The sequence below is a fragment of the Tachysurus vachellii genome, chromosome 8 (genome assembly GCF_030014155.1).
Source record: "Tachysurus vachellii isolate PV-2020 chromosome 8, HZAU_Pvac_v1, whole genome shotgun sequence".
Classification (NCBI taxonomy): Eukaryota; Metazoa; Chordata; class Actinopteri; order Siluriformes; family Bagridae; genus Tachysurus; species Tachysurus vachellii.
This window is the reverse complement of record NC_083467.1, coordinates 5,331,344-5,356,599: the sequence shown is the minus strand read 5'-3', so window position 1 is coordinate 5,356,599 and position 25,256 is coordinate 5,331,344. Positions and strand designations below refer to the sequence as shown.

Below are 25,256 nucleotides of genomic sequence, written 5' to 3'. Positions count from 1 at the left end.
TCATTTCTTCAGTGTCACATGAAAAGATATTGAAAAGATAAAGAACAGAAACAGAGTGACGAATATGATTTGGTCTTCAATAAACAATGCCATACTGGACAAATTTAACAAACAACACTTTTCCATAACACACTGCAGACTTTGGCATAGCATCCTTTGCCTACACATGTGTACCAGATGCTTCAGCTGTCTATGACCCCTGACATCTTTGGAGTTCAAAGTTTTTGTCAGCTGCTCTCTTCTTTGATCAGTGTAAGATTTGCAGGACATTTCATTGGCACGGACTCAACAGTTAAAGACACTAATGCATCAAGATCTTTTTTACTGACGTGCTGAAGTTATAGCTTAAACTCTTGCTGATAATAGTGTTTCTAAGGTTACAAACACTGGGGTCTTTGAGTTTACATTAGCAGCATACAGATATGTGTGGATGACAATAGACATGCTCCAGGTGTGCAGGAGAAAACAGAGGAGATCAGCTGCGAGTTCATAATGTGAATTTTATATCAGAAACAGATACAGATAAATAGATATGGGTGAAATTAATTTATTTATTATTTGCTTTTGTTGAAACTGCAAATAATACACTTCAACAATATAAATGCATTTGCTATCACATGAAAACAGATCTAGATTTTGCGTGGTAATAGCCTATGCCTGCCAAAGCCAGATGTCCAAGCCACCCCCAAGCCCCCTTCGGAAAAGAGCAATAAAATCCAACAGCCTGATGTAGTACAATTTTCATTCTACAGTAAGTATACATCAACAACAGTTCATTTTATCTTCATATTTACGTTCTTATTCCTGCTGAAAAAAAAAAACTATCAACAGAGTAAAACAAGAAACATGACAATCACATACATGTAACATAAAAAAAAGTATTCTGAAGTGTTCTATGAATTCTGGCCAAACATTAAACCTTATTTCAATACAGCACTGAACAGCGTTAGCTTCAGTGTTAATATTCTAGGGTTGCATGTATGACATTACACTCGCATGGTTTGGCTTTTCCAATTGTTCACTCTCATTATCCTTTATAATGCACTTTCAGTATTAAGTTAACTGCAAAAGCAAATCCGTCTTCAACAAACACATGCATAGTGAAAGATTAGCATCTGGGAGAGTCCTGTAAGTCACTCTCAGTCAAAAACAGGAAGAACATACTTAAGACCTTTGAAATCACACAGTTTAGCTGAGAAGATGGAAAAGGGGGTGGTTAAGGGTAGGGGGATCAGTTCTCAAGGAAAGCCACGTAGTCAGTGAGTCTGGCCAGCTGCTGCTCGTTTGGAACCAGAGAGACAGGGGGAGGATCTGGAAAGAAAGAACAGCAAAGAAGGGAGTATGAGCCTGACACGAGAATATAAATCTCATAAAACATCCCCATTCTCTACACAAGTACCGCAAAGAATCCTGTAAGGAGAATGGGACTAAACTCATTGAGCTGAACTATGCATAAAAAACAGTGTTAAAATGTGCATAACAGCAGCACATGTATAAAATTAAACAAGATGGCAGGGAAAAGGTGGGTGAAATGTGTGAGCTGTACTTCATGTGGTCACCATGGAGAACAGTGTGTTTTTCTAAATAAGAGGGGAGTATAACTGACGCATAACAGACAGATGATTCAGACCTACACAAGAAGCAAAATGGAAAGTTTTTTCTTTAAACAAAAAAAGAAAGAGTGCCCCCACCTGGTTTCTGTGGTAATATCATCCGGGCGTTGGGATCCGCCTGCCATCCGTGACTGATTACACCTTATGAAAGGGAACAAAGTCTGGATTGGTTTCTTATGTGAAAAATCTCACCCTTTCTGTTATGGCATTCTGTGACACCATAACACAATAAACTGGCAAGAAAAAAAGAAAAAGGGGGAGTTTATGAGTTTAAAGTTTAATATAAAAGCCTATGAAGTTTCATAAGATTAGTTTATGGATATAATGGTATGTTAATGACATGAGGTAAAAAAATTTTGCACGTTTGTCACACTTTAATGTTTCAGACCATCAAACAAATTTAAACATTAGTCAAAGTTAACATAAGTCGGGCCACCCTTACTGCAAACACTTTTTCATGCAGGGCCATGTGGGATAGGATTTTGTTTTCCCTTAATAATAAAAACCTTAATTTTAAAAACTGCATGTTGTGTTTACTTGTGTTATATTTGACTAATATTTAAATTTGTTTGATGATCTGAAACATTAAAGTGTGACAAACGAGAAAAAACATAAAAGATCAGGAAGGGGGCCAACACTTTTTCACACCACTGTATGTGTATGTCCATATATAAGAATATGTGCATGAATATCTTGCATGACATGACAAGTGTCATGAAATAACCAAAATATTGTTAATTGTACAGCCATGGCCAAAAGATTTGAGAATGACACAAATGTTAATCTTCAAATCCACTGCTTCAGTGTTTTAGATCTTTTTGTCAGATGTTACTATACTGTATATTAATAAGTGTCAAAGGCTTTTATTGACAATTACATTAAGTTTATTCAAAGAGTTAGTATTTGCAGTGTTGACCCTAATTATTGAAGCCTTTGCAATTCATCCTGGCATGCTGTCAATCAACTGCTGGACCACATTCTGACTGATGGCAGCCCATTCATGCATAATCAATGCTTTTTTGTTTGTCAGAATTTGTGGGTTTATGTTTGTCCAACCAGCCTCTCAAATTCCCAATGGGATTAAGGTCTGGGAATTTTCCTGCCCAAGGACCCAAAACTTTGATGTTTTGTTCCCCGAGGCACTTAGTAATCACTTTTGCCTTATGGCAAGGTGCTCCATCATGGTGGAATAGGTGTTTTTTTGTCACCAAACTGTTCTTGGATAGTTGGGAGAAGTTGTTCATGCATGACACATGGTTGATGGTTGTGCTCACCTTTTCTTCTCCGGAAAAGGGGTTTAATCAGAGAAATTGACTTTACCCCAGTCTTTAGCAGTCCTTATGTACCTTTTGCAGAATATCAGTCTATCCCTGATATTTTTCCTAAAGATAAGTTATTTCTTTACTGCCCTTCTTAACACCAGGCCTTTCTCCAAAAGTCGGTTTGAAGTTGCCTCGCTATCATCCAGTTCAACACTCCTATTGGTTCTTGCTTTGACGCTCGTTGTAGGAGAGGTCACACTGCCGGTAAGTGTCTAAAACCTTCTGACACAGCCAGAACTTTATCTGAAAAAAAAACTGATCGCAACAACTATTAATCGGCTGTCAGTGTCCATGTCAAACCAGCAATCTGACTACAGATTTTACTCTAGGATTCTAGAAATCTATTTGGATTTTAGGATCATCTTTAGGACAGAGTCCTGGCATTTGCTGGACTTTGTTGGCCACCCACAACAATTGATCTCTCCTTGAAGTTCTTGATGATCTGATAAATGGTTGATTTAGGTGAAATCTATTTAGCAACAATATCCTTGCCTGTGAATCCTTTTTTGTGCAAAATGATGACTACACATTTCCTTGCAATTAACCATGGTTACCTAAGGAAGAACAATGCTTTCAAGCAGCACCCTTTTAAAGCTTCCAGTCTGTTATTCTAAATTAATCAGCATGACAGGGTGATCATCTTGCCCTCATCAACACTCTCACCGGTGTTAATGAGAGAATCAGTAACGATGTCAGCTGGTCCATTTGAGGAAAGGTTGAAATGCAGTGGAAATGTTTTTTGGGATTAAGTTCTTTGACATATGAGTACCTGAGTACCTCAAGTCTCTGGATGTTGTGGGGCTGTCTTGGTTGACACGCCTCTGCAACATCGCGTGGCGGCTGGGGACAGTGCCTCTGGACTGGCAGACTGGGGTGGTGGTCCCTCTGTTTAAGAAGGGGGACCGGAGGGTGTGTTCCAACTACAGGGGGATCACACTCCTCAGCCTCCCCGGAAAAGTCTATGCCAGGGTACTGGAGAGGAGAATTCGGCCGATAGTCGAACCTCGGATTCAGGAGGAACAATGCGGGTTTCGTCCCGGTCGTGGAACACTGGACCATCTCTATACCCTCACCAGGTTGCTGGAGGGTTCATGGGAGTTTGCCCAACCAGTCCACATGTGCTTTGTGGATCTGGAGAAGGCATTCGACTGTGTCCCTCGTGGTGATCTGTGGGGGGTGCTCTGGGAGTATGGGGTCCGGGGCCCTCTGCTAAGGGCTGTTCGGTCCCTATATGACCGGAGCAGGAGTTTGGTTCGCATTGCCGGCAGTAAGTCAGACTTGTTCCCGGTGCATGTTGGACTCCGGCAGGGCTGCCCTTTGTCACCGGTCCTGTTCATTATTTATATGGACAGGATTTCTAGGCGCAGTCAGGGGCCGGAGGGAGTCTGGTTTGGGGACCACGGGATTTCGTCTCTGCTTTTTGCAGATGATGTTGTCCTGTTGGCTTCTTCAAATCAGGACCTTCAGCGTGCACTGGGACGGTTTGCAGCCGAGTGTGAAGCGGCAGGGATGAGAATCAGCACCTCCAAGTCCGAGGCCATGGTTCTCAGCCGGAAAAGGGTGGCTTGTCCCCTTCGGGTTGGTGGAAAGCTCCTGCCTCAAGTGGAGGAGTTTAAGTATCTTGGGGTCTTGTTCACGAGTGAGGGAAGGATGGAGCGGGAGATCGACAGGCGGATCGGTGTATCTTCTGCAGTGATGCGGTCGATATACCGGTCTGTTGTGGTGAAGAAAGTGCTGAGCCGCAAGGCGAAGCTCTCTATTTACCAGTCGATCTACGTTCCTACCCTTACCTATGGTCATGAGCTTTGGGTCATGACCGAAAGGACAAGATCCCGGATACAGGCGGCCGAAATGAGTTTCCTCCGCAGGGTGGCTGGGCGCTCCCTTAGAGATAGGGTGAGGAGCTCGGTCACTCGGGAGGAGCTCAGAGTAGAGCCGCTGCTACTCCACATCGAGAGGAGTCAGCTGAGGTGGCTCCTGGACGCCTCCCTGGGGAGGTGTTCCGGGCATGTCCAACCGGGAGGAGGCCCCGGGGAAGACCTAGGACACGCTGGAGGGACTATGTCTCTCGGCTGGCCTGGGAAAGCCTCGGTATTCCCCCGGAGGAGCTGGAGGAAGTGTCTGGGGAGAGGGAAGTCTGGGTGTCCCTGCTCAGACTGCTGCCCCCGCGACCTGGCCCCGGATAAGCGGTAGAAGATGGATGGATGGATGGAAGTTCTTTGACATGATTGACATCATGAAAATTGAGACAGACTTTATGAAAATTAACATTTGTGTCATTCTCAAAACTTTTGGTCATGGATGCACAACAAATGTCCCACATGCAAGAACACACAGTATTCTTACTATTTATAAATTAAATCTGACTGTTTTATGGAAGAGTTTTGGTTGGGGCTTAAGGAAACATAAATCCAAAAATATTGATCGATATTTGTTTAATATTTAAAAATTTTACATGTTCGGCAAGTAGCTAATTAAACACTTATTCTTATGCCTTTTGATTTAAAATGGAATCTTACCCTTTACTGCTTCTTCCACGGAATATCCCACAAAAGAAGCAAAGTCCTCTGCACTGATTGAGGTGTATGCCTGGGCTACTAGGCCATATGCCCTCCTGCGGGTCGACTCTGATAATAAAATATAAAACCAGGTGACTTTGATGATTAAACTTCAAGTACAAAGGGTGTAGATAATCTGATCCACACTTGTCAACCCAGCACTGAAAATATTTCTTCCCAGAGAATTTCTTCCTAAATACTTGCATTTTATATACCCAAGAATGAAATGGCACTTTTACTCAGTTCATGTAAAACAAAAAATAAAGGCACTACATGAAAATGTTTCACTAAAGCAATTGTGATGGTGGGAGAAACTCTACCGAGTACTTTACCAGGTTCCTCGCTCCTTTTTAGATAACTGTCAATCTGATCTGTAGGAGCCCACCCCAGTAATTCCAGGCTTCAAATTTTATTAAACATCACATCCAAAATGGATTCATAAACTTCACAAAGTGTTAACAAAACATGACCCAAAGAAACTGGTTGCTTAATATCCTTCATTAACTTGCAGAATGAGCTGCTGAAAAACCAAAGGTCAGAAATAGGAGATCGGTTCATCTGTCCTACATTGACATACTATTCCAAAGCCAACTAAAAATAGGCCATGCTGTCTTTCATAAGCAAACACATCTCAAACATGCAATTTGAAGACAGAAAAGAACAATGCTAACTTGTTTTCTTCGTGCATACACTTCTAACACAAATAAAAATGTCTCTAGATCTCAATTTATTCCTTTTATTTTACATGCAGCAGAATAACCACAGTAATCACAAAAACTTATTTCTACAATGCAAAATAAGTTTGTATATGATCTGTTCATTTCACCTCCAAGTCAAGTCAAGTCAAGTAGTTTTTATTGTCATTTCTATATATAGCTGATGCGGTACATAGTGAAATGAGACAACGTTTCTCCAGGACCATCCAAGTACAGGAACCGTATAATGTTTTCTGTTCATTTCAGAATACGCAGTGTACTCTCACCATAAGATTCACATAGACACAAATATATAAACTATCATTACGAAAGTATCAAAATTGCAGTATTTTATTAGAAAGTAGCTTTGTAGTTTTCAGTATTGTTTAGCTGCACACCCTGTAATAGCACTTAAAATCTGTTAAAAATACATTATTTCGCAATATGGTTTACATTGTCCTTCACATACACTAACTCTTAAAACACCACGTGTCCAGTTCACTCCTCTTCCTCTGCATCTTCATAGTCTTCATTATCGTTCGCTCCAAAGTCCATCTTGGACAACAACGCCTCAATATGGTCTGTGAAAAGAATAAAATGGTCCATTCTCTCAAAACCAGGTTCGGGTCTTTCCTCAGCCAGGGAACTCTTGGCTGCATCCTTTGTCTGTGCAATGAGACCCTTGGAGGACTGCAGAAAGTCTGCAGCATTGCTTTGTTCAAGGGCCTGAACTGCTGTATCAGTGAGCTCTGTGCAAGCTTGTAGCCGGTCTCCATAACGTCTAGCTAGCTTTCTTAAAACTGCCACCTTTTCATCCTGCTCTTTGCTTATACGTTCCAAGAGGGCATTCTTTCGTTCCTCTAAAGCCACATATAGAGCATCAAATCGCTCCCCAAGCTTTTGCTTAGCATGTTGGGCATTGTCCTGAACAGCTTTGCAAACTTCCTCCATCTGGTTTAGCAGGGCCTGCAGCCGTCCATTACCTGCAACCAGGGCATCAATGGCATTGCTCATCTCTCCCTTTTGGGCCTGGTAAACACTAGCAAGAGGGGAAACTTCACAATCCTTATGCTGTCCAAACACTTTACACAGTGAGCAAGTGGGAATCTGGTGGGTCACACAGTAGATGTTGATCTTTTCATCCTTGTGCTCCTCACACTGTGGTTCAGTGGAGACTTTAGGTTTTACAGGTGCTGCAGTGGTTCCACAACCTTCTTGCTGCTGTTTGTAAAGATCAATAATGTTCTCTACTAGAATATTCCTTTGAAGTCCATGTACACCATGACGATCAAGAACCACTTCAAAACGGCATGTTGGACACCTGAACACCCCCCCTGAAAACCGGTAAGGGTTTCGAGAGTCGTAAAGGTCACTAGCACATCCACGGCACAGGTTATGTTGACAGGGGAGGATCACTACTGGCTTGGTAAACATATCAAGACAGATTGGACAACTAAGCTGCTTCTCCAGACTCTCCATAGAGCTAGGAGACCCAGTCAGTGAGCCAGTCCTCTGGATTTCCATTCTAGCTGGTGTCTAATGCTTGCCGGAGTATCTGCCGTAATTATAGTAACACTGCACAAACATGTCCCACCAGCTGTCAGTCCTGCAGCACAGCCGCAAAGGTTTTATACCTTCCTCTTTCTGCCCGTGACACCCAATCAGACCAACCAATCAAGAGCACGGCTTGTTTTTAAGTCTCTTTTTGGAGAAACAAGACCCCAACTCCCATCAGCCTCCATATGTCACATGACTTTAAGTGTCGAGGACACAACTCTTCACCCTTTCCAGTAACAAATTCCTTCCCTGATTAAATACTTCAGCAGTAATAAACAAGGCCAATCTGCTGGGCCATGGACATAGTCATATGGCTATTTTATTAGCTATTACAAATTCCTTTTATCTGTTTATTTATCTGAATACTAATTTTGTAGAACTGTAGCTTTGGCCTTTTAAAAAAAGGCAGTTATAGTTAAAATTGAAAATGTTACAGAATGCAGAACAAAAACTCTTTTGTTATATGCCATCTTTATTATTTTAAACTGTACAGTACAGTTAAAATGGCCTATGTTTCTACTAGATAGTTAATATATTAACTACATCTATACTATAAACAAAAAGATCATATTTCACTAAACAGTAAACAATCATTTTAGTATATACTTGTAAAACAGTGCTACTTTAGCATAACCTTATCTTCAGGTTATGTCAAACTGACCAACATCCAATGTGTTGTTGAACAGAAAAACATTGTAATGTCTAGATATACACAGGGAACACATTGCTACATGAGCTATTTTTAACTTCTTGCCTTGGTCTGGGTGAATCATGTGCAGGCAGATGAGGATCAAGTGGATAGTGTGTGTAAGTGATTCCTTCACTTGGCTGGGAGAAGTGTATTTCAGAGAATTGTTTTGCTCTTCTACCAAAATGTGTACCATTTTTCATATTCATACATGTATGATCTGTCTATCTGTCTGTCATGTAAGTCTTAAATGAGACAATCTCACACACTTCATAACTCCATCTAAATATTCTGCGTGTGAAATAACTGTAAAGTGCAGAAGAGGTGAATAACAAAGAGCAGAAAGACTGAACAGCTTTAAATGGTTCCAGGAATTCAGAACATGCTTGTCCTAACTGACGGAAAACAGATATCCATATAAAAATCCCAAAGTTCAACATAAGCACAACAAACATATCCCAAATAAAGGAGCTGATAAGCACAGGGCCAAAGCCTTGTACTGAGCTTACAACACCATACAAGACTGATTGGGTTACATGACTCAGCCATACTCCCCAAGACTTCTACACAAGCTTTGTACTTTACACCAGACTTATCTTTCAGTACACATTTAAGCTTATTTTGAGACTTCGTGATTGCTGAAGAATGCACTGAAAATCACCCAGAGGAAGCAGGAAACTGTATGTAAGGGATACATTGAGAGTTGCTTTTAACTTGATTTGATTAGCTTTGATAAATGCACAAAACAAAGTGCTGACTATAATAGCAGTTATAGTGCAGAGTGCATAGTGCAGACTTTATTTGCCTTAAAAATTAAGTCATAACAATACTAAGACATAATAATTTACACTAAAGGTCCACTTTATTAGGAACACATATACATGCTTTAGACCTCTATACATTTATGCACTTATCTAATAAGGCAATCATGTGTCAGTGTTACGACCTACGTTTTTGTATTTGGTATGTGTTTATTTTCTTGTCTCTTTTTTTTCTTCTGTCGTGCTCTAATAGGTCGCCCGATGATTTCCTCTCTCTCTCTATTGGTGGTTCAGAAGAGGCGTGTTCCTTATAAGGGCGCTTCTGGCGTTCAACATGGAGCTCATTTTTGGTTCGGCCGCGTTTGGGTAGAGAGCTCCGAGATCCCTCCTCCGGGCGATGATCAAGGCTGCTATTCCCCCAGTGAAAATGTGCCTTTTGAACAACTTGTTGATCCTGTACTTTTGTCCTTAAAGTGACTTCTCAAGCACGTGGAGCGTAGGGGTGTCCAGCCTATTTATTTTGATATCTTGGTTTGTACTCTGTTTTTCGTTAGGGAGTTAGGGAAGATAAATGTATTTTATTTTGTGTTCATTTAGGTCACTTAGCCCCTTTCTCCTTTTGCTTTTGAGAGTTGTTTTGTTTGTTGTTTTGGCCTTTGGTCACCCCGAAGAGATGCTCCTTTTCACCTGTCACATTTATTCTTAATAAATTTAATCCTATCCCTTGATTGGTTGGTGAATGTGTTTGATTATCGGCCGGAGTGATTATTAACTGGGATTCCACTATTTCAAACTCTGTTCCTTTATTACGCCTCTCTGAGGTTCCGATTTCCCCTAGACTCGGGGCGTAATAATTGGGGGCTCGTCCGGGATCCTTTTCTCGCTTCGGGTGCGGGAGGTCCGGGCTCTTTTCCTGATTTGGTAATTCGTTCGATGCGAACTACGAAGTTTGCGGCTTTACTGGTGAGTGTACTTTATATATCTCTGTATGTTTTGACTGGCAGTTTTTTCATTGTGTGGTGCGGAAGTAGTAGGTCGATATACATGGAATTTAGTATAGAAGCGTTTAAACAGGCTCCTTCACGAGAAGTCCTGGAGTCATGTCGAAAAACCGCTGATTAATCGCTGATTTTTATGACATTTCTCTGTCACGAACTGCTAAGAAAAACGTAGTACGGGATGTAATTGATGCGGCATTGGTACAAAGCGGTATTTTATACCCTAAGCCTAATTCTGATGTTGGTATGAATGCGGCAGGTGACGAAGTTAACATTGATGCTCCGGGGTCTGATCCTATGATGCGTTCACTTAGCGGTGTGAATTCAGAGGATTTGAAATTAGCGATCCAGTTAAAGCAGTTAGATCTGGAGATTAAACATCAGGAGCACACTACTCAACTGCTGCGTTTTAGGCAATGCGAATTAGAGATGCAATCCGGCCATGTATCAGTAGGCTCAGTTAAGTCTCACGTTGCTGCACCTTCTAATGTCGATACTCCTCCACCTTTTGTGCCTTTGTCTGGAACTTCTGGTAGGTCTGATGATTTTGATGTTAGTCGCCATCTTACTCTTGTGCCTACATTTAGGGATAATGAAGTGGACTCGTATTTCGGCGCTTTTGAACGTATAGCGGCGGCACTGCGTTGGCCGAGAGAGGTTTGGCTTCTCATGATACAGTGTAAATTGTCTGGAAAAGCACAGGAGGTCTGTTCAACCTTGTCTGTTGGGGACAGCTTGGATCATGATAAACTTAAAGGCGCTGTGTTAAAGGCTTACGAGCTAGTGCCGGAAGCATACAGGCAAAAGTTTCGTTCTCATGTTAAAATTCCCAGTCAAACTTATGTGGAGTACGCTCGGGAAAAAGGCGTGCTTTTTGATAAGTGGTGTAATTCCAGTAAAGTCGCTAACTTAGAACAACTTCGTAAGTTGATTTTGGTCGAAGATTTTAAGAATTCATTGTCAGACAAAATTGTTATTTATTTGAATGAAAAGAAAGTCTCGACCCTAGCTGAGGCAGCTGTTTGCGCATATAAGTTTACTTTGACTCACAAAAGTGCGTTTGTTGCACGGTGTGAATTATGTTCTTCTATGTCCCTAGAGAAGAGTGCTAAAACTTTGAGATGGCCTAAACTAGTAACACCTGTTGAAGCTCGTGAATGTTTTTACTGCCATGAGCTTGGTCACTTGATAGCGGCATGTCCCTCATTGAAAAAGAAGAATAAAGGGAAGATCACTAAAAGTGTTGTTCTTGTCCAGAAAGTTAATGAGCAACCTGGGTTGGATGTTGATGCAGTATATGATCCATTTTTGTGTCAGGGGATGATTTCTCTTAGTGGACCTGAAGGTTTAGTTCCCGTAACCATGTTACGTGATACAGGGGCTAATCAATCATTTGTGTTAGCCAGTGCACTGCCATTTTCTGAGAAAAGTTATTGTGGTTCTGATGTCCTTATTCAAGGGATTGAATTAGGTGTGTTGAAAGTACCGTTACATAACGTGTACATTCGATCCGGTTTAGTAACAGGCTTTGTAAGGTTGGCAGTGCGCCATGCACTGCCTGTGAGTGGTATTGCCTTAATTGTAGGTAATGATTTAGCTGGTAAAAAGGTACTTCCAGTTCCTGAGGTTGTTGAAAATCCTGTGTATGATTATGTTACTTCCGGTGAGTTAGCGTCAGAATTCCCCTCCGTTTTTACTGCGTGTGTAGTTATTCGCGCTCAAGCGCGTAAGTTTAGTGATGATATCGATATTTCGGATTCCTTTCTGGCAACTGACGATAGAGTTGACGGTGAAGGTTCTGTTCTGAAACCTAAGCTGCCCGTACCTAAGTCGCTGTCTATGAGTGGTGGTGCTAAAACGGAATCAGAGTGGCCGTTGTCCGTTGATAAGGCTCAGATTTCCGTTAAACAGAAGGAAGATCCTTATTTATTGCATTGCAGAACTGATGCGGTATTATTGACCGGCATTGAAAATAAACCATTTTGTTATTTTTGGGACAGCGACGTGTTAAAGAGAAAGTGGACTCCTTTAAGGTCGGATGGTTTGGGTTGGGATACTGTCTACCAACTGGTCGTACCTAAATGCTTACGCAACCAGGTTTTGAGTGTGGCTCATGATAATGTTATTGTGTTTTATTTGAGTGTGGCTCATGATAATGACATTTAGGCATTACTAAAACGTACCAACGAATTTTGCGTTATTTTTTCTGGCCTTGTATTAAGTCTGACGTGGTGCAGTATTGTCGTTCGTGCCACGTATGCCAGGTCGTAGGAAAACCTAACCAAGTAATTCAGCCCGCACCACTTAAACCTATCCCTGTGTTGGGAGAGCCCTTTGTGCGAGTAATTTTGGACTGTGTTGGGCCGTTACCGCGAACAAGGTCTGGACATGTTTATTTGCTTACGCTTATGTGCACGACTACACGCTATCCGGAGGCGGTACCGTTACGTACATTAAAAGCGAAGGCAATGGTGAAAGCTTTAGTACTTTTCTACCTTTGGTTTCCCTCGAGTGGTCCAAACGGATCAGGGAACTAATTTCATGTCTCGCCTGTTTAAACAAGTGCTTTCCCAACTGAAAATCCAGTATGTTATATCTAGTGCCTACCATCCTGAGACCCAAGGAGCTCTGGAGAGGTTCCATCAAACTTTAAAGTCCATGTTGAGTAAATATTGTGTTGAATCAGGAAAAAACTGGGACGAAGGGCTGCCTTTACTTTTGTTTGCTGTCCGTGAGTCCGTTCAGGAGTCGTTGGGATTTAGCCCAGCCGAACTGGTTTTTGGACATACAGTGAGGGGACCGCTCAAAATGCTGAAAGAGAACTGGTTATCTGAGCAACAATCTGAGTGTAATTTGTTGGATTATGTCAGTTCTTTTCGAGAACGTTTGCACAATGCTTGTGAATTAGCTCAGACTGCTTTGAGTGGTACGCAGTCAAAAATGAAAAAGCGTTTTGATAAGAATGCTGTTGCTCGTTCATTTTCTGAGGGTGATAAAGTTTTGGTTCTATTGCCAGTTCTGGGTGCTGCATTGCAAGCTAAGTTCTCTGGACCGTACATCATTGATAAGAAGCTGAGTGACACTAATTATGTTTGTTCGAACCCCTCATCGCCAGAGAAAAACTTGCGTGTGTCATGTAAACATGCTGAAGCGTTATGTTAATCGTGAGGAAGACCTAGAGTCAAAAAGCTCTGGTATCATTCCTGTAGCTTCAGTCATGGCTGTTTCTGACAGTAGTGTTGACGTCGATGAAGATGGGCTGAGCTTGCATAATACCCTAGTTTCAGGCGGTAGACTGAATAACTCCAAGGTTTTGGAGCGTTTAGATTCTTATTTGACACATCTATCCGCCCCTCAGAAAACGGACATAATAAAGCTGATAAATTCTTTCCTAGGATTGTTCTCAGATGTTCCCACTCGCACTCAAGTCCTGGAACATGATATTGATGTAGGTGATCATCCACCTATTAAGCAAGGGGCTTACAGAGTGAACACAGAGTGAACACTTTGAGCACACTTTTTAATAACAAAAATTGTTGTTTAGACATAATTGTTATGTCGAACGAAGAAGACCCAGGGTCACAGGCCTGGGCTCCCGGACCTGGGCCCCGGGGAACTAAGGGGAGGAAAATCCATAAATGGGCATATGGGCAAAAGGTGAAGGAAAAACAAGGGGATTGTAAGGAACAGGACGTTACAAAAACATATGAGATGATTCCGGTAAATAAGGTGACAATGATAAGGTGATATGAAAACGGGCCTGTGAGGAGGGGAACCAAGGAGGAGGCGCCTGGAAGCGTATATATAGAGGAGAATTTTTGGGGCCAAATGTGTATGTGTAAAAAAAAAAAGTTACTTTGCAGGACCGTCCTGAGGGTTTTTGTTTTTGCATGCCGATGCTCTTCATGAAGATGCTCTTTTTGGGTTTTTGGGATTTCTTTTGTTACTTTCAAATTGGCAATTTCTCTTAGAGAATTGTTGGCTGATTGACCACAATAAAGAAGTTTGCTCATTCTCATCCAGGTCTGAGGAGCTTTCCCATTGTTTTAATTCGTATTAATGTTAGTGCTATCAGTAAATTAAGTTTAAGTAACAATTATATAGTATAAAAGTATATCTTTTATACCAGTATATCAGTATAATTCACCCTGATATGTGCCGACTTGGAGACGGGCTCTAAGTTCCCACACCCTGCTAAACGTAAGATTATGGAGTCTGAGGTAAGGTACCTTATTGATAATGGACTTGCAGTCCCCAGCTCTAGCGCCTGGAGTTCACCGTGCTTATTAGTTCCGAAATCTGACGGCACACAACGATTTTGCACGGATTACCGAAAAGTGAATGCCGTGACAAAACCAGATTTGTTTCCCCTCCCGCTAATGGAGGATTGCATTGATAGGGTAGGCTCTGCATGCTTCGTGACAAAATTAGACCTTCTAAAGGGATATTGGCAAGTTCCCTTGACGGAGCATGCAGCCGAAATATCTGCTTTTGTTACGCCGGATGATTTTCTGAATTATAATTTTATGGCGTTTGGATTGCGTAACGCTCCAGCTACATTTCAGCGATTGATGAGTAAAGTGCTGAATGTGGTTCAAAACTGTAAAGCTTATTTAGACGACATTGTTGTTTATTCGAATACGTGGGAGGAACACCTAACCACTTTGGGGGTGGTGTTTGATCGATTGTTTAAGGCATCTCTCACTCTTAATTTAGTTAAGTGTGAATTCGGCAAAGCCACAGTTACCTATATAGGGAAACAAGTCAGCAGCACATTGAATAAAATCATTCGCATAAAGATCAAGACCTTCAGTTAATGTTCACACCAAACATCAGAATGAAGAAAAAGACTGATTTCTGTGACATTGATTGTGCCATGGTTGTTGGCATCAGATGTATGTGACGTATACTTGAAATGACTGATGATGATATTAAGAGTTGTGCTGGGTCTCAGAATGTGCATTTCTTTCAGCCTATTCAGTTGTTCTGTATACAAAAATAGCCTATGCTGTATGGCTGAAGACCAACAAAATGTTGTTCTCTGATGCATGATCATTTCATTTGTCCAGGCTGCCAAACAGATAAAGCATTTAGAATTTTAAATTTAGATATTTATAAAACTGAAATTTGCTTTTATACACTCGCAAACTGAAGAAGCAGTTTCAAACGGACATAAATTTCTCAGTAGGATAGATATATCTGATATTGTTATACTACAAATTATAAAAATAATGGCTAGTGCAATGATGTGACAGTGCTCCAGCAGTATTGTTCTCCTGATCTTGAGTGTTGTTATACTGAAAAACCTATCTATTAAATGCCTAACCAGAGAGTAGAACATTTTGGATCACTGTTACATTAGAAAATCAGCGCCTATCAAGCCATTCCACAAGGTGCATTGGGGAACTCTGACCACGGCATGGTCTAATTGATTCTTACATGCAGGCAGAAATTAAAACTCTCTAAACCTGTTATGAAAAAAAAATCAAAGCAGTAGACAAGGAAGGCTGTGGAGGATCTTCAGTCATGCCTGGATTGTACTAACTGGGATGTATTAAGGACTGCTACCTGAATACGGCTAAATAAATGTGTTTGTGATGTGAGACAAAATCCAAATACCAAAGAACCAAAGACTATTTCAGTCTGTGTGTACTGAATTTATATAATACACGAGTCTCACTATTTAAGTTGAATTACTGAAATAAATGAAATTTTCTATGAACATTCTAATTTATTGAGATGCACCTATATATTTTGCAAAATTATGTTTGCAATTGCGTTTCCTACGTGTCGTTGTAAAAACGTGACATATTTCAAATGCAAACGCAAACAATTTGCATTTCTGTTTATGCCAAATTTCAAATGGAAAAGCAAAGTCCATCTGCAATTGAACTTCCTCTTTTTAGAGTTATGACCCTGCCATATTTTATTCTCATTAGGAATTTACTATTTCACTTCCTCCGGCATGCCAAAACTCAAACATAATCGCAATTCCCTTTGCATTTGTGTTTCAAATGCCTGCACGTATTACATTATGGGGCGTGTTTGTATCTGGAAGTGACGTCATTCACAGTCAAACATCGGCCCGAACAGAATATGTGCAATTGCGTTGGTTTTTATTTACCCTTTAACTCAACCTATTCTGAATTTCTGTCTAAATAAAGTTTTCCAGTTTCTCCTAAAGACTATCCAGTGGTTATGGTTGCTATTCCCTCTGGTCTAAAGATGCTTTTTAAAAATACCTGTCCTCAGCCTCCTGCATACCCCTTGAATCCTGCTGATACTGAAATTGGTCGCATTTGATTCTCCCATTTCCCAATAAAAAAAATAGTCTTTCTATTCCGGCTCTGTTCCAAAGGGATATTGTCTGCAGCCCTACTATTATTTTATTTTGGAATGAATGGTTTTATTGATCATCTGTTGTGGAGTAAAATGTTGGAACTTCCACATAAATACTCAATCAATAACAAAATCAAAGAAATTTCCTTTAAGCTATCTAAGTATTATCCTTGCAATTATTATCTTGTAAACAGATTTAATTGTGATATTTACACATGCTGTACTTTTTGTGGTTTACATGATGAAACATTCTATCATTCTATCTATATTTTGGAGTTGCTCTCACTCAGTCCGATTTCTGCTCTTCTTGTCCAACGTTCAGCTGTGCTTTAAAAATGTTTTATTCAGCTTTTTCTCCTCTGACAAATGTTATCAGGTATATTTCTTAATTAACTTGCTACTTCTTTTGGCTAAATTTAGTATTCATAAATGTAAATTGGTGGTGAAAGCCCTTGCCCTCACATTTTTGCTCGACTTTAGTTATTTATCTAAGATTTTGCCTTTTTAAAAATGTATATATTCTTGTTTCTGTATTTCACTTTTGTTTATTCAGTATACCTCTGACTGTTGGTTTGATCCTTAAAAATCAATAATAATAAAAAACACAGTGTAATGGCAAAGTCAATCTCCCAGCTGCTGCAGCTCTGAAACAGACGTCTCAAAATACAGACATCCAGCCTTTCGTTCACTTTACTGAGGTTTGCGAAAACAACCTTATTAATTTTGCTATTTGTTAAGCCCATTAACTTACTTAACTTGTCTAAAATGATATGGCTTTTCAGTAAGAGGTAATCAGTAGAGAAGGAACTGTCTTCAGCCTGTTGTGCGAGTATCATAACGTCCTCAACAACTTCACCTATAACATCAATCGTAAATAAAATCTGAGTTGAATTCACGTGTTCTGTTCGACTGTGAATAATGTCACTTCCAGATACAAACAAACACACCCCATAATAGAATCCCACCCCACAACAATGATGGCAGGTTTACGTGCTGGCAGACTCCATATGCGACGCCAGAAAAAGTGAAATAGTGAATAGGGAATTCCTATTGAGATTAAAATATGGACCTCACTGTCTCTCCTTTCACCATGAAGTACTGTGTAGATAAGCTGTCTCCTGTACTTACAGACACCTTACCTTTAACACCTAACTAGAGGAATTTCATATACTGGACTTCCAATGATCATCCAAACCCCCCCCCCCCCCCCCCCCCCAAAAAAAAAAAAAAAAAAACAGGATTACAGGACTTAATGACTACAGACCCATTGTTCTGACATCTGGTAAGTCCTTTGAGCACCTTATGCTTCCCCACCTCAAATCCACCACTGACCCTCTCCCGGACACCCTGCAGTTTGACTGTAGAGCCCACAGGTCTGTAGATGATGCAGTTAACATGGCCATACACTTCATCGTCCAAACATGACCATCTGGTGACCTGGTGCAGTCAGAACAACCTGGAGCTTAACGTTGTGAAAACAGTGGAGATGGTTGTAGACTTTAGGAAGAACCCAGAACCACCTATACCTATGTGACTCCCCAGTCAATGGTGTGAACACCTACCATTTCCTGGTAAATATCATATCACCCATCATGTCATATAACTGCTGTGGCAGCTAAAGAAGTTCAACCAACTAAAGACAACAATGATGCAATGCTACACCTCCATTATCGAGTCTATACTCCTCCTCCATTACCACTTGGTACACTGCTGGCATGACCGGGGACTACAGAATGTCATTCACTCTGCTGAGAAGGTGATTGCTGCAATTTGTCACTTCTTCAGGACCTGTACACGTCCAGGACCCTGAATTGGGCAGTAAAGATTGTGGCTGACACCTCTCACCCTGGACACAATCTTATCAAGGCACTTCCCTCCTGTAGAAGACTGAGTTCCAAAACAAAAACCTCATGCCACAAAAACAGTTTCTTTCCATCAGCAAGTGGCCTCATCAACAATATCAACCAGGACCTGCCCTGGTCTCTATCCGACTCCTTAGACATTAAAGCACAAACCCCCTTTGTTGTGTTCATACGTGATGCATTAACGCACACAACTCAGTCAGCTGTACTGCACCTGCACCTTTATATCTTACCTTCATACTTCAAATTGTAAGCAATTCAAACAAAAATACTGAAAAAATGTTAAGTGGTGGTTCACACGCATGTTTTATACTGATCAACATGGCATCCAACATGTGGACCCAGAATTATTTATTATTATTTTCACCGTCAAGCTTTTACGTTACTAAGTAAATTTTGTTATCTTTACAGTCCTTTATATACTGCTGGCATTTTGATTTATATAAACAAGCCACTACATACATCTACACATGTTTATTTGCATTGCTTATTAGTTTTGGGTGTATAGGTCTGAGTTCCAACATTCTCACATTCAACATACTCCAAATGCACATTGTCACATGGATCGAGCTTAAGTACCTCTTAGAGACTCCATTACCGGAAGAATTTGTTCTGACCACTGATGGGCAGCAATCGCACTGTAGATGCCTGGGAACTCTCGCTGCCAGATACACTGTCCTACTGTCCATATAGCTGCCAGTTCTGGGTTTGCCTGTGCAAATACATAACATTCAAATTTAAATGTCTAATTAGAACATTTGAATAAAAATATCTTGTTATTTAAATAACAGTGTGTATACATCGTTTTTATTATTCTGTTCATCGCAGACTTTAATACTTTCGAATTTATTTAAACATTTCAGATTTATGACTGTATTTCCCAAGCTTCTGAAATACAAATTAAATTTTTTTAATTTTTTTTTAATTTTCATTCCATATGTGGAATAAAGAAGTGCTTATTAGCACTTCCAAAACACAAGAATTGCCTAATATTTCAGAATGTCATTTTTGTTTTGTTTCTACATGCCAACACATTACATATTATATTTAAAAAAAAAAAAAACTACAGTCATGGCCAAAATTGTTGGCACCCCTGAAATTTTTCTCACAGAAAAGTATTGCAATTACACGTTTTGCTGTACACGTTTATTTCCTTTGTGTGTATTGAAACAACACAAAAAAATAGTGGAAAAAGCAAATTTTACATAATTTCACACAAAACTCCAAAAAATGGGCCGGACAAAATTATTGGCACCCTTTCAAAATTGTGGATAAATAAATTTGTTTCAAACATGTGATGCTCCTTTAAACTCACCTGGGGCAAGTAAGAGGTGTGGGCAATATAAAAATCACACCTGAAAGCAGATATAAAGGAGAGATGTCTTTGCATTGTGTGTCTGTGTGTGCCACACTAAGCATGGAGAACAGAAAGAGGAGAAGAGTCTGAGGACTTGAGAACCAAAATTGTGGAAAAATATCAACAATCTCAAGGTTACAAATCCATCTCCAGAGATCTAGATGTTCCTTTGTCCACAGTGCGCAACAGGATCAAGAGGTTTGCAACCCATGGCACTGTACCTAATCGCCCTGGACGTGGACAGAAGAGAAAAATTGATGAAATGTTGCAACGCAGGATAGTCCAGATGGTGAATAAGCAGCCCCAAACAAGTTCCAAAGAAATTCAAGCTATCCTGCAGGCTCAGGGTGCATCAGTGTCAGCGCAAACTATCCGTCGACATTTGAATGAAATGAAACGCTATGGCAGAAGACCAAGGAGAACCCCACTGCTGATACAGAGACATAAAAAAGCAAGACTTAATTTTGCCAAAATGTACACGAGTAAGCCAAAATTATACAGTCAAATATGGTGGAGGTTCAAAAATGTTTTGGGGTTGTTTTGGTGCCTCTGACATTGGGTGCTTGACTGTGTGCAAGGCATCATGAAATCTGAGGATTAGCAAAAGATTTTGGGTCGCAATGTAGGACCAAGTGACACAAAGCTGGGTTTGCATCTGAGACAATGGGAATTCCAGCAGGACAATGACCCCAAACATACTTCAAAAAGCACCCAGAAATGGATGGCAACAAAGCGCTGGAGAGTTCTGAAGTGGCCAGCAACGAGTCCAGATTTAAGTCCCATTGGAAACCTGTGGAGAGATCTTAAAATTGCTGTTGGGAAAAGGCACCCTTCCAATATGAGAGACCTGGAGGCTGGAGAAGTTTGCAAAGAAATAGTGGTCCAAAATCTCCGGGTGAGAGGTGTGAAATCAGTCGCTTCCAGTCGAAATCAGTAAGCTTCTTGCTTATTGATGGGTATAGGAAGCGACTGATTTCAGTTTTCCAAAGGATGTGCAACCAAATATCAAGTTAAGGGTGGCAATAATTTTGTCAGGCCCATTTTTGGAGTTTTGTGTGAAGTTTTTGGAGTTTTTGTGTTGTTTCAATACACACAAGGGAAATAAACGTGTATCCGAACTACCTCGGGTCACGGGGAGCAGGTGTTATCGGGCATCAAGGCAGGATACACCCTGGACGGAGTGCCAACCCATCGCGCGGGCACACACACTCTCATTCACTCACACAATCACACACTACTGACAATTTTCCAGAGATGCCAATCAACCTACCAAGCAAGTCTTTGGACCGGGGGAGGAAACCCCCGAGGCCCGGGGAGAACATGCAAACTCCACACACACACAAGGCGGAGGCGGGAATCGAACCCCCAGCCGTGGAGGTGTGAGGCAAACGTGCTAACCACTAAGTCACCGTGCCCCGGACACTAAACATGGTAAACTAAAATATATGGTCCTGTAGAGGTCACCAGCACTTTAAACAGCAATGCAAAACATTGCTGACATAACAGAACATTGTGTAACTAATTATGATCACATGCATACACCAAGCCAACGGCTTTTCACTTTAATTCACACTTGTCACACAATGCCTTCATTTTTACACCAGTTTGAATCTCTCCCAATATTTTTCATTAGGATAGAAGTTACTAGATGATATCCATCACAGATTAGTTAAGATGATGATGCGTCGATCAATTTCAGTGACACTGTCATTTTAGAGCTTTAAATAGAGAAGAACTAAGTAACCATCTTAATCATATGACAGTAAATATACAGGGGTTGGACAATAAAACTGAATGTTTAGCTTTTACACCTATGCATGTGGCTTGGTGGCAATCTTCACTGATTTCACATTCCATAAAAGCAAAGTGTGAAGGTTGAATTAGCAGGGCAATAACACAGTTGTACAAAAATATGTATTTTAATGCATATCAGGGTTCAAAAGCAGACAACTTGTTTGTGCACATTTCACTGGTGCATCTGTGACCAGGGCAAAGACGGTATCAAGGGTGGTGTACTAACCTGGCTTGTATCAAAAAAAAGAGATAAAATCACAGCTGTGCAAATTACAGGAAAATTAAACACACATCTCGATTTTGGGCTGCAATCTAATAATCTCATTAAGACAATCATTTATTACCGTTTTAATTGCTTGTGGAATCCGCTTCCAAAGATACCTTGCATTGTTCCTGCAGAAATGTATTAGTGTTATTATTATTATTATTATTATTATTATTATTATTAACCAACAACAACAACAAAAATAGCACTCACATATCATTGTGCAGCAGGTAGAGGGCCAGTAACTGAGAATACACTTGAGGAGTTGCAATGCCACCTGGAGCCTGTAACAGTTAGTTGCAGATTATCACATTTTCTGGACAGAAATTTGGGAACAACTAAACCTATTTTTTATATATTGTTTAGACCAGGGGTATTTAGTCTTTATCTCAACGGTCTAGTGTGGGTAGGTTTTCATACTAATCAAGCAGAAGTCACACCAGGTTCCACCTGTTTAATCAGTTTATTTTGGCTTTCAGTAGACTCAGGTTTCTGCTTGGTTGTAATGAAACATGCTGGCCCTTTCCAGATAAGATTGGAGACCCCGGTTTAGACAATTTAATGAGCACCATGCTGTATTATCTTTAATCTACTGTAATATAGGTGTCAATGCAAAACAACCAAACAACAATTGATAATCCTGATGCTTTTTTCTTATTTTAAAATTTGAGAGTGTTTACTTCTTTAAGTGGGTCAATAATTCCATCGCACCAAGCTCCAATGCAATGACATGAAATTCACAGATAGATTTGCAACGAGTAGATAACAAAATCCTGTTGGCACAACCCGCAGTGTTAAAATAAATAAACAGTGTTCTGGCCACATGTTTGCGTCCTTTTTAATGGAGAGCCTTGGAGCGCATCTGCACTTGTGAAGTGACTAATAGCTCAACAGACTAAAGAGCTCTTCAACTCCATCCATTTGCTTGAGAAAGGACTGCTATTGAGCTTATTATGTTTCAGTCGATCATTTTCACAGGTAAGAGACTGTATTTATTTTAACAGACAGGGAGCATTTATAAACATATTAATAAATAAGATATGTGAACCTCTAGGACATTACATTAAACCTCTATTGTTAGCAATGTTTGTACTTTGTTTCATGTATTTTTTTACAAACAGAAATGGACTTTTTTGCATTCTTTCTGATTGAGAAATGGCTTTAAAAGATTCTCTATTCACATTTTTTCACATTCTTAGAACCAAACTGAATCAAATCATGAAGCCAATATTGTGAATCAAATCAAACTGTGTGATTTTATCATTACGCAATAACAATTAAATGATTACAGGATTTAGAGAGAGTAAACAACAATTAAATTTATTTCAAAACCAAGAGATTTATTTCTTTATATTTCTATATTCAAGAGCTTTATGTTACTGCGAATTGTATTTATAGGTTAAGTTGTCTGTATTTAATGACTGTACTACTAAAGGTGTATTTTCTTCTCTATATTAGCAGGTTTATGGTGAGTAGCTCAAGCATCATCTCCACAGTCAGCACGACACAACAGGTTTATTTATTAATAGCATAAAGGGTTATTATTACACCCTGTACATGTAGCTGATGTTTACTGGTTAATTACAGCCCTGAACTCAAAGCTAATGTATTTCACTAGAAAGCGGACAGCAGTCAGCAAACACAGCGCTGTTTTACCTCCAGCTCCTGAGTTTCACATTGTTCCAGAAGCTTCTCGTAATGTTCTCCCAACATGACCGCCACTGGCATCTTCACCAAACTCTACACAAAACACAACGGCAATGTTTGCTAACCGGGAAGGATTAGCGAAATGCTAAAGGATGGTGTTTTTTCTTCTTCTTCTTTTTTTTTTGCATATACAATCATGTGCGCGAACATCGCCACCTATTGAACCGAATCATTTAGACAGTAATTTGTACCATAGATATCTACACCTATCTTTAGCTTAATTTCACTGGTTGTCTGTGCCTTTCATAAGCTGAGACACCATGTCGCAAAGGTTCCTACTCTGCAACTGCAAAGCAAAAGTCTAAGGAAGAAACTGTAAGGTCGTGTTGTTGCAGGGATACTAAATAAACCAATACAATTTAAATGTTTAAATTAACATGTATATGCATGCAGTAGGATATAAGGTGATTGTTATAAGTGATTGTTCATTTGAAGTTTACTCAAGTGGAAGAATGTAAGTAATAAACACACCTACTAGCACTATGCATTATATTGTGAAAAAGTAGATTATCTTAATATCCGAACCTTAAATTTTCTCTGGACTCAATGATAAATACATGTCTGACCGTTAGAACGAATAAAAAAAAAAATAGAAAATTGCATTCATGACGATTTATGGTGATTTTATTTCTTTGCCTACATTGACGATTAAGAGGAAGGGGTCCCCTGTACCAAGATGTTTTGACGCATCCGTTCCAATGTACTGCCGTAACCAAGGCGACATCTACAGTAGGTGTAGATATCTATGAGACTTCTTCCACTTCTGATTTTTTGCCCACTTATTGTTGGCGCATTACTGCCCTCAGCTGGACTGGAGTGTGGAGGCGTTGAGGGAATGTGTATTGTATGTTCAAAGCGACCAAAGTGTGCAATTCATGCAGACATAATATATTACTGCATGCAACAACTTAATGGTGGTGAAGACAGAAGACTACTCCTTTATCTCATGTGATATGATGCAGATACGCGCAGGTGGATTTTTATACACAAATGCCAAAATTTCCTTCCAGAATGTTTCATTTTAGTTAGAAGAAGTAAAGTTTTGTGAAATGCTTGTTGCTCTATATGCTGATGAACATTATTACTATGTCACCCAGTAATAGGAGGAACACCTTGAACACCTACTAATGACTTCAGAGTACAGCATCTGGTGACATTGCTGTATGTGCGAACATAGCTTCAAGTGTATAACTACAGTTCTAGTTAGTTAGATTTGTTTGTTTTTCCCATATAACCTATTAATGGGTTATTACTGGGTACAAGGCAGGACACGTTTTTATATATTATGCAAGAAGTTCAGTGTTGATGATTAGATGTAAAGCTGAAAAGCAGAAAGAAAAAGAAAACTTTAGTCAGCGTATAATTTGCAAATAAATATTGCTATCTTGCTTATTAGAAATAAATATAAATTAAAATAGTAAACTTTGTAACTTTTATTCTATTATTATTATTTTTTCTCTATTTATATTTGTGGAAAGCTGCTTTAAGACAATGTCCATTATTGTCCATTGACCATTATTTAAAGTGCTATACAAATAAATTATAACTGAATATTAGAGTATAGCATTTTTGATAAATATGTAAACAAAATGCACATTAATTGTTTCTGTGCAATTAACTATAATTACAGTGGGTATAGAAATGAATCACAATCTAGCCATGGGGGTCACAGTCCAGTGACTTCTGTGCCGGTCCCAAGCCCGGATAAATAGAGAGGGTTGCATCAGGAAGGGCATCTGG

At 39.9% G+C, this 25,256-nt stretch overlaps 2 protein-coding genes across 2 annotated transcripts; both read right to left on the bottom strand.

Moving 5' to 3' along the window:
- Window positions 1–531: 531 nt before the first annotated feature.
- cops8 (COP9 signalosome subunit 8) lies at window positions 532–23,635 on the bottom strand. Its single transcript, XM_060875901.1, has 7 exons — window positions 23,466–23,635; window positions 22,023–22,093; window positions 21,889–21,937; window positions 18,973–19,105; window positions 5,455–5,562; window positions 1,692–1,754; window positions 532–1,311 (listed from the first exon to the last, which is right to left on the bottom strand). Exons 1-7 carry the CDS (start codon window positions 23,535–23,537, stop codon window positions 1,232–1,234), a joined length of 576 nt encoding a protein of 191 aa, XP_060731884.1. The 5' UTR covers window positions 23,538–23,635; the 3' UTR covers window positions 532–1,231.
- Window positions 6,214–8,158, bottom strand: trim63b (tripartite motif containing 63b). The gene has a single exon (XM_060875899.1). It carries the CDS (start codon window positions 7,710–7,712, stop codon window positions 6,687–6,689), a length of 1,026 nt encoding a protein of 341 aa, XP_060731882.1. The 5' UTR covers window positions 7,713–8,158; the 3' UTR covers window positions 6,214–6,686.
- Window positions 23,636–25,256: the final 1,621 nt, after the last annotated feature.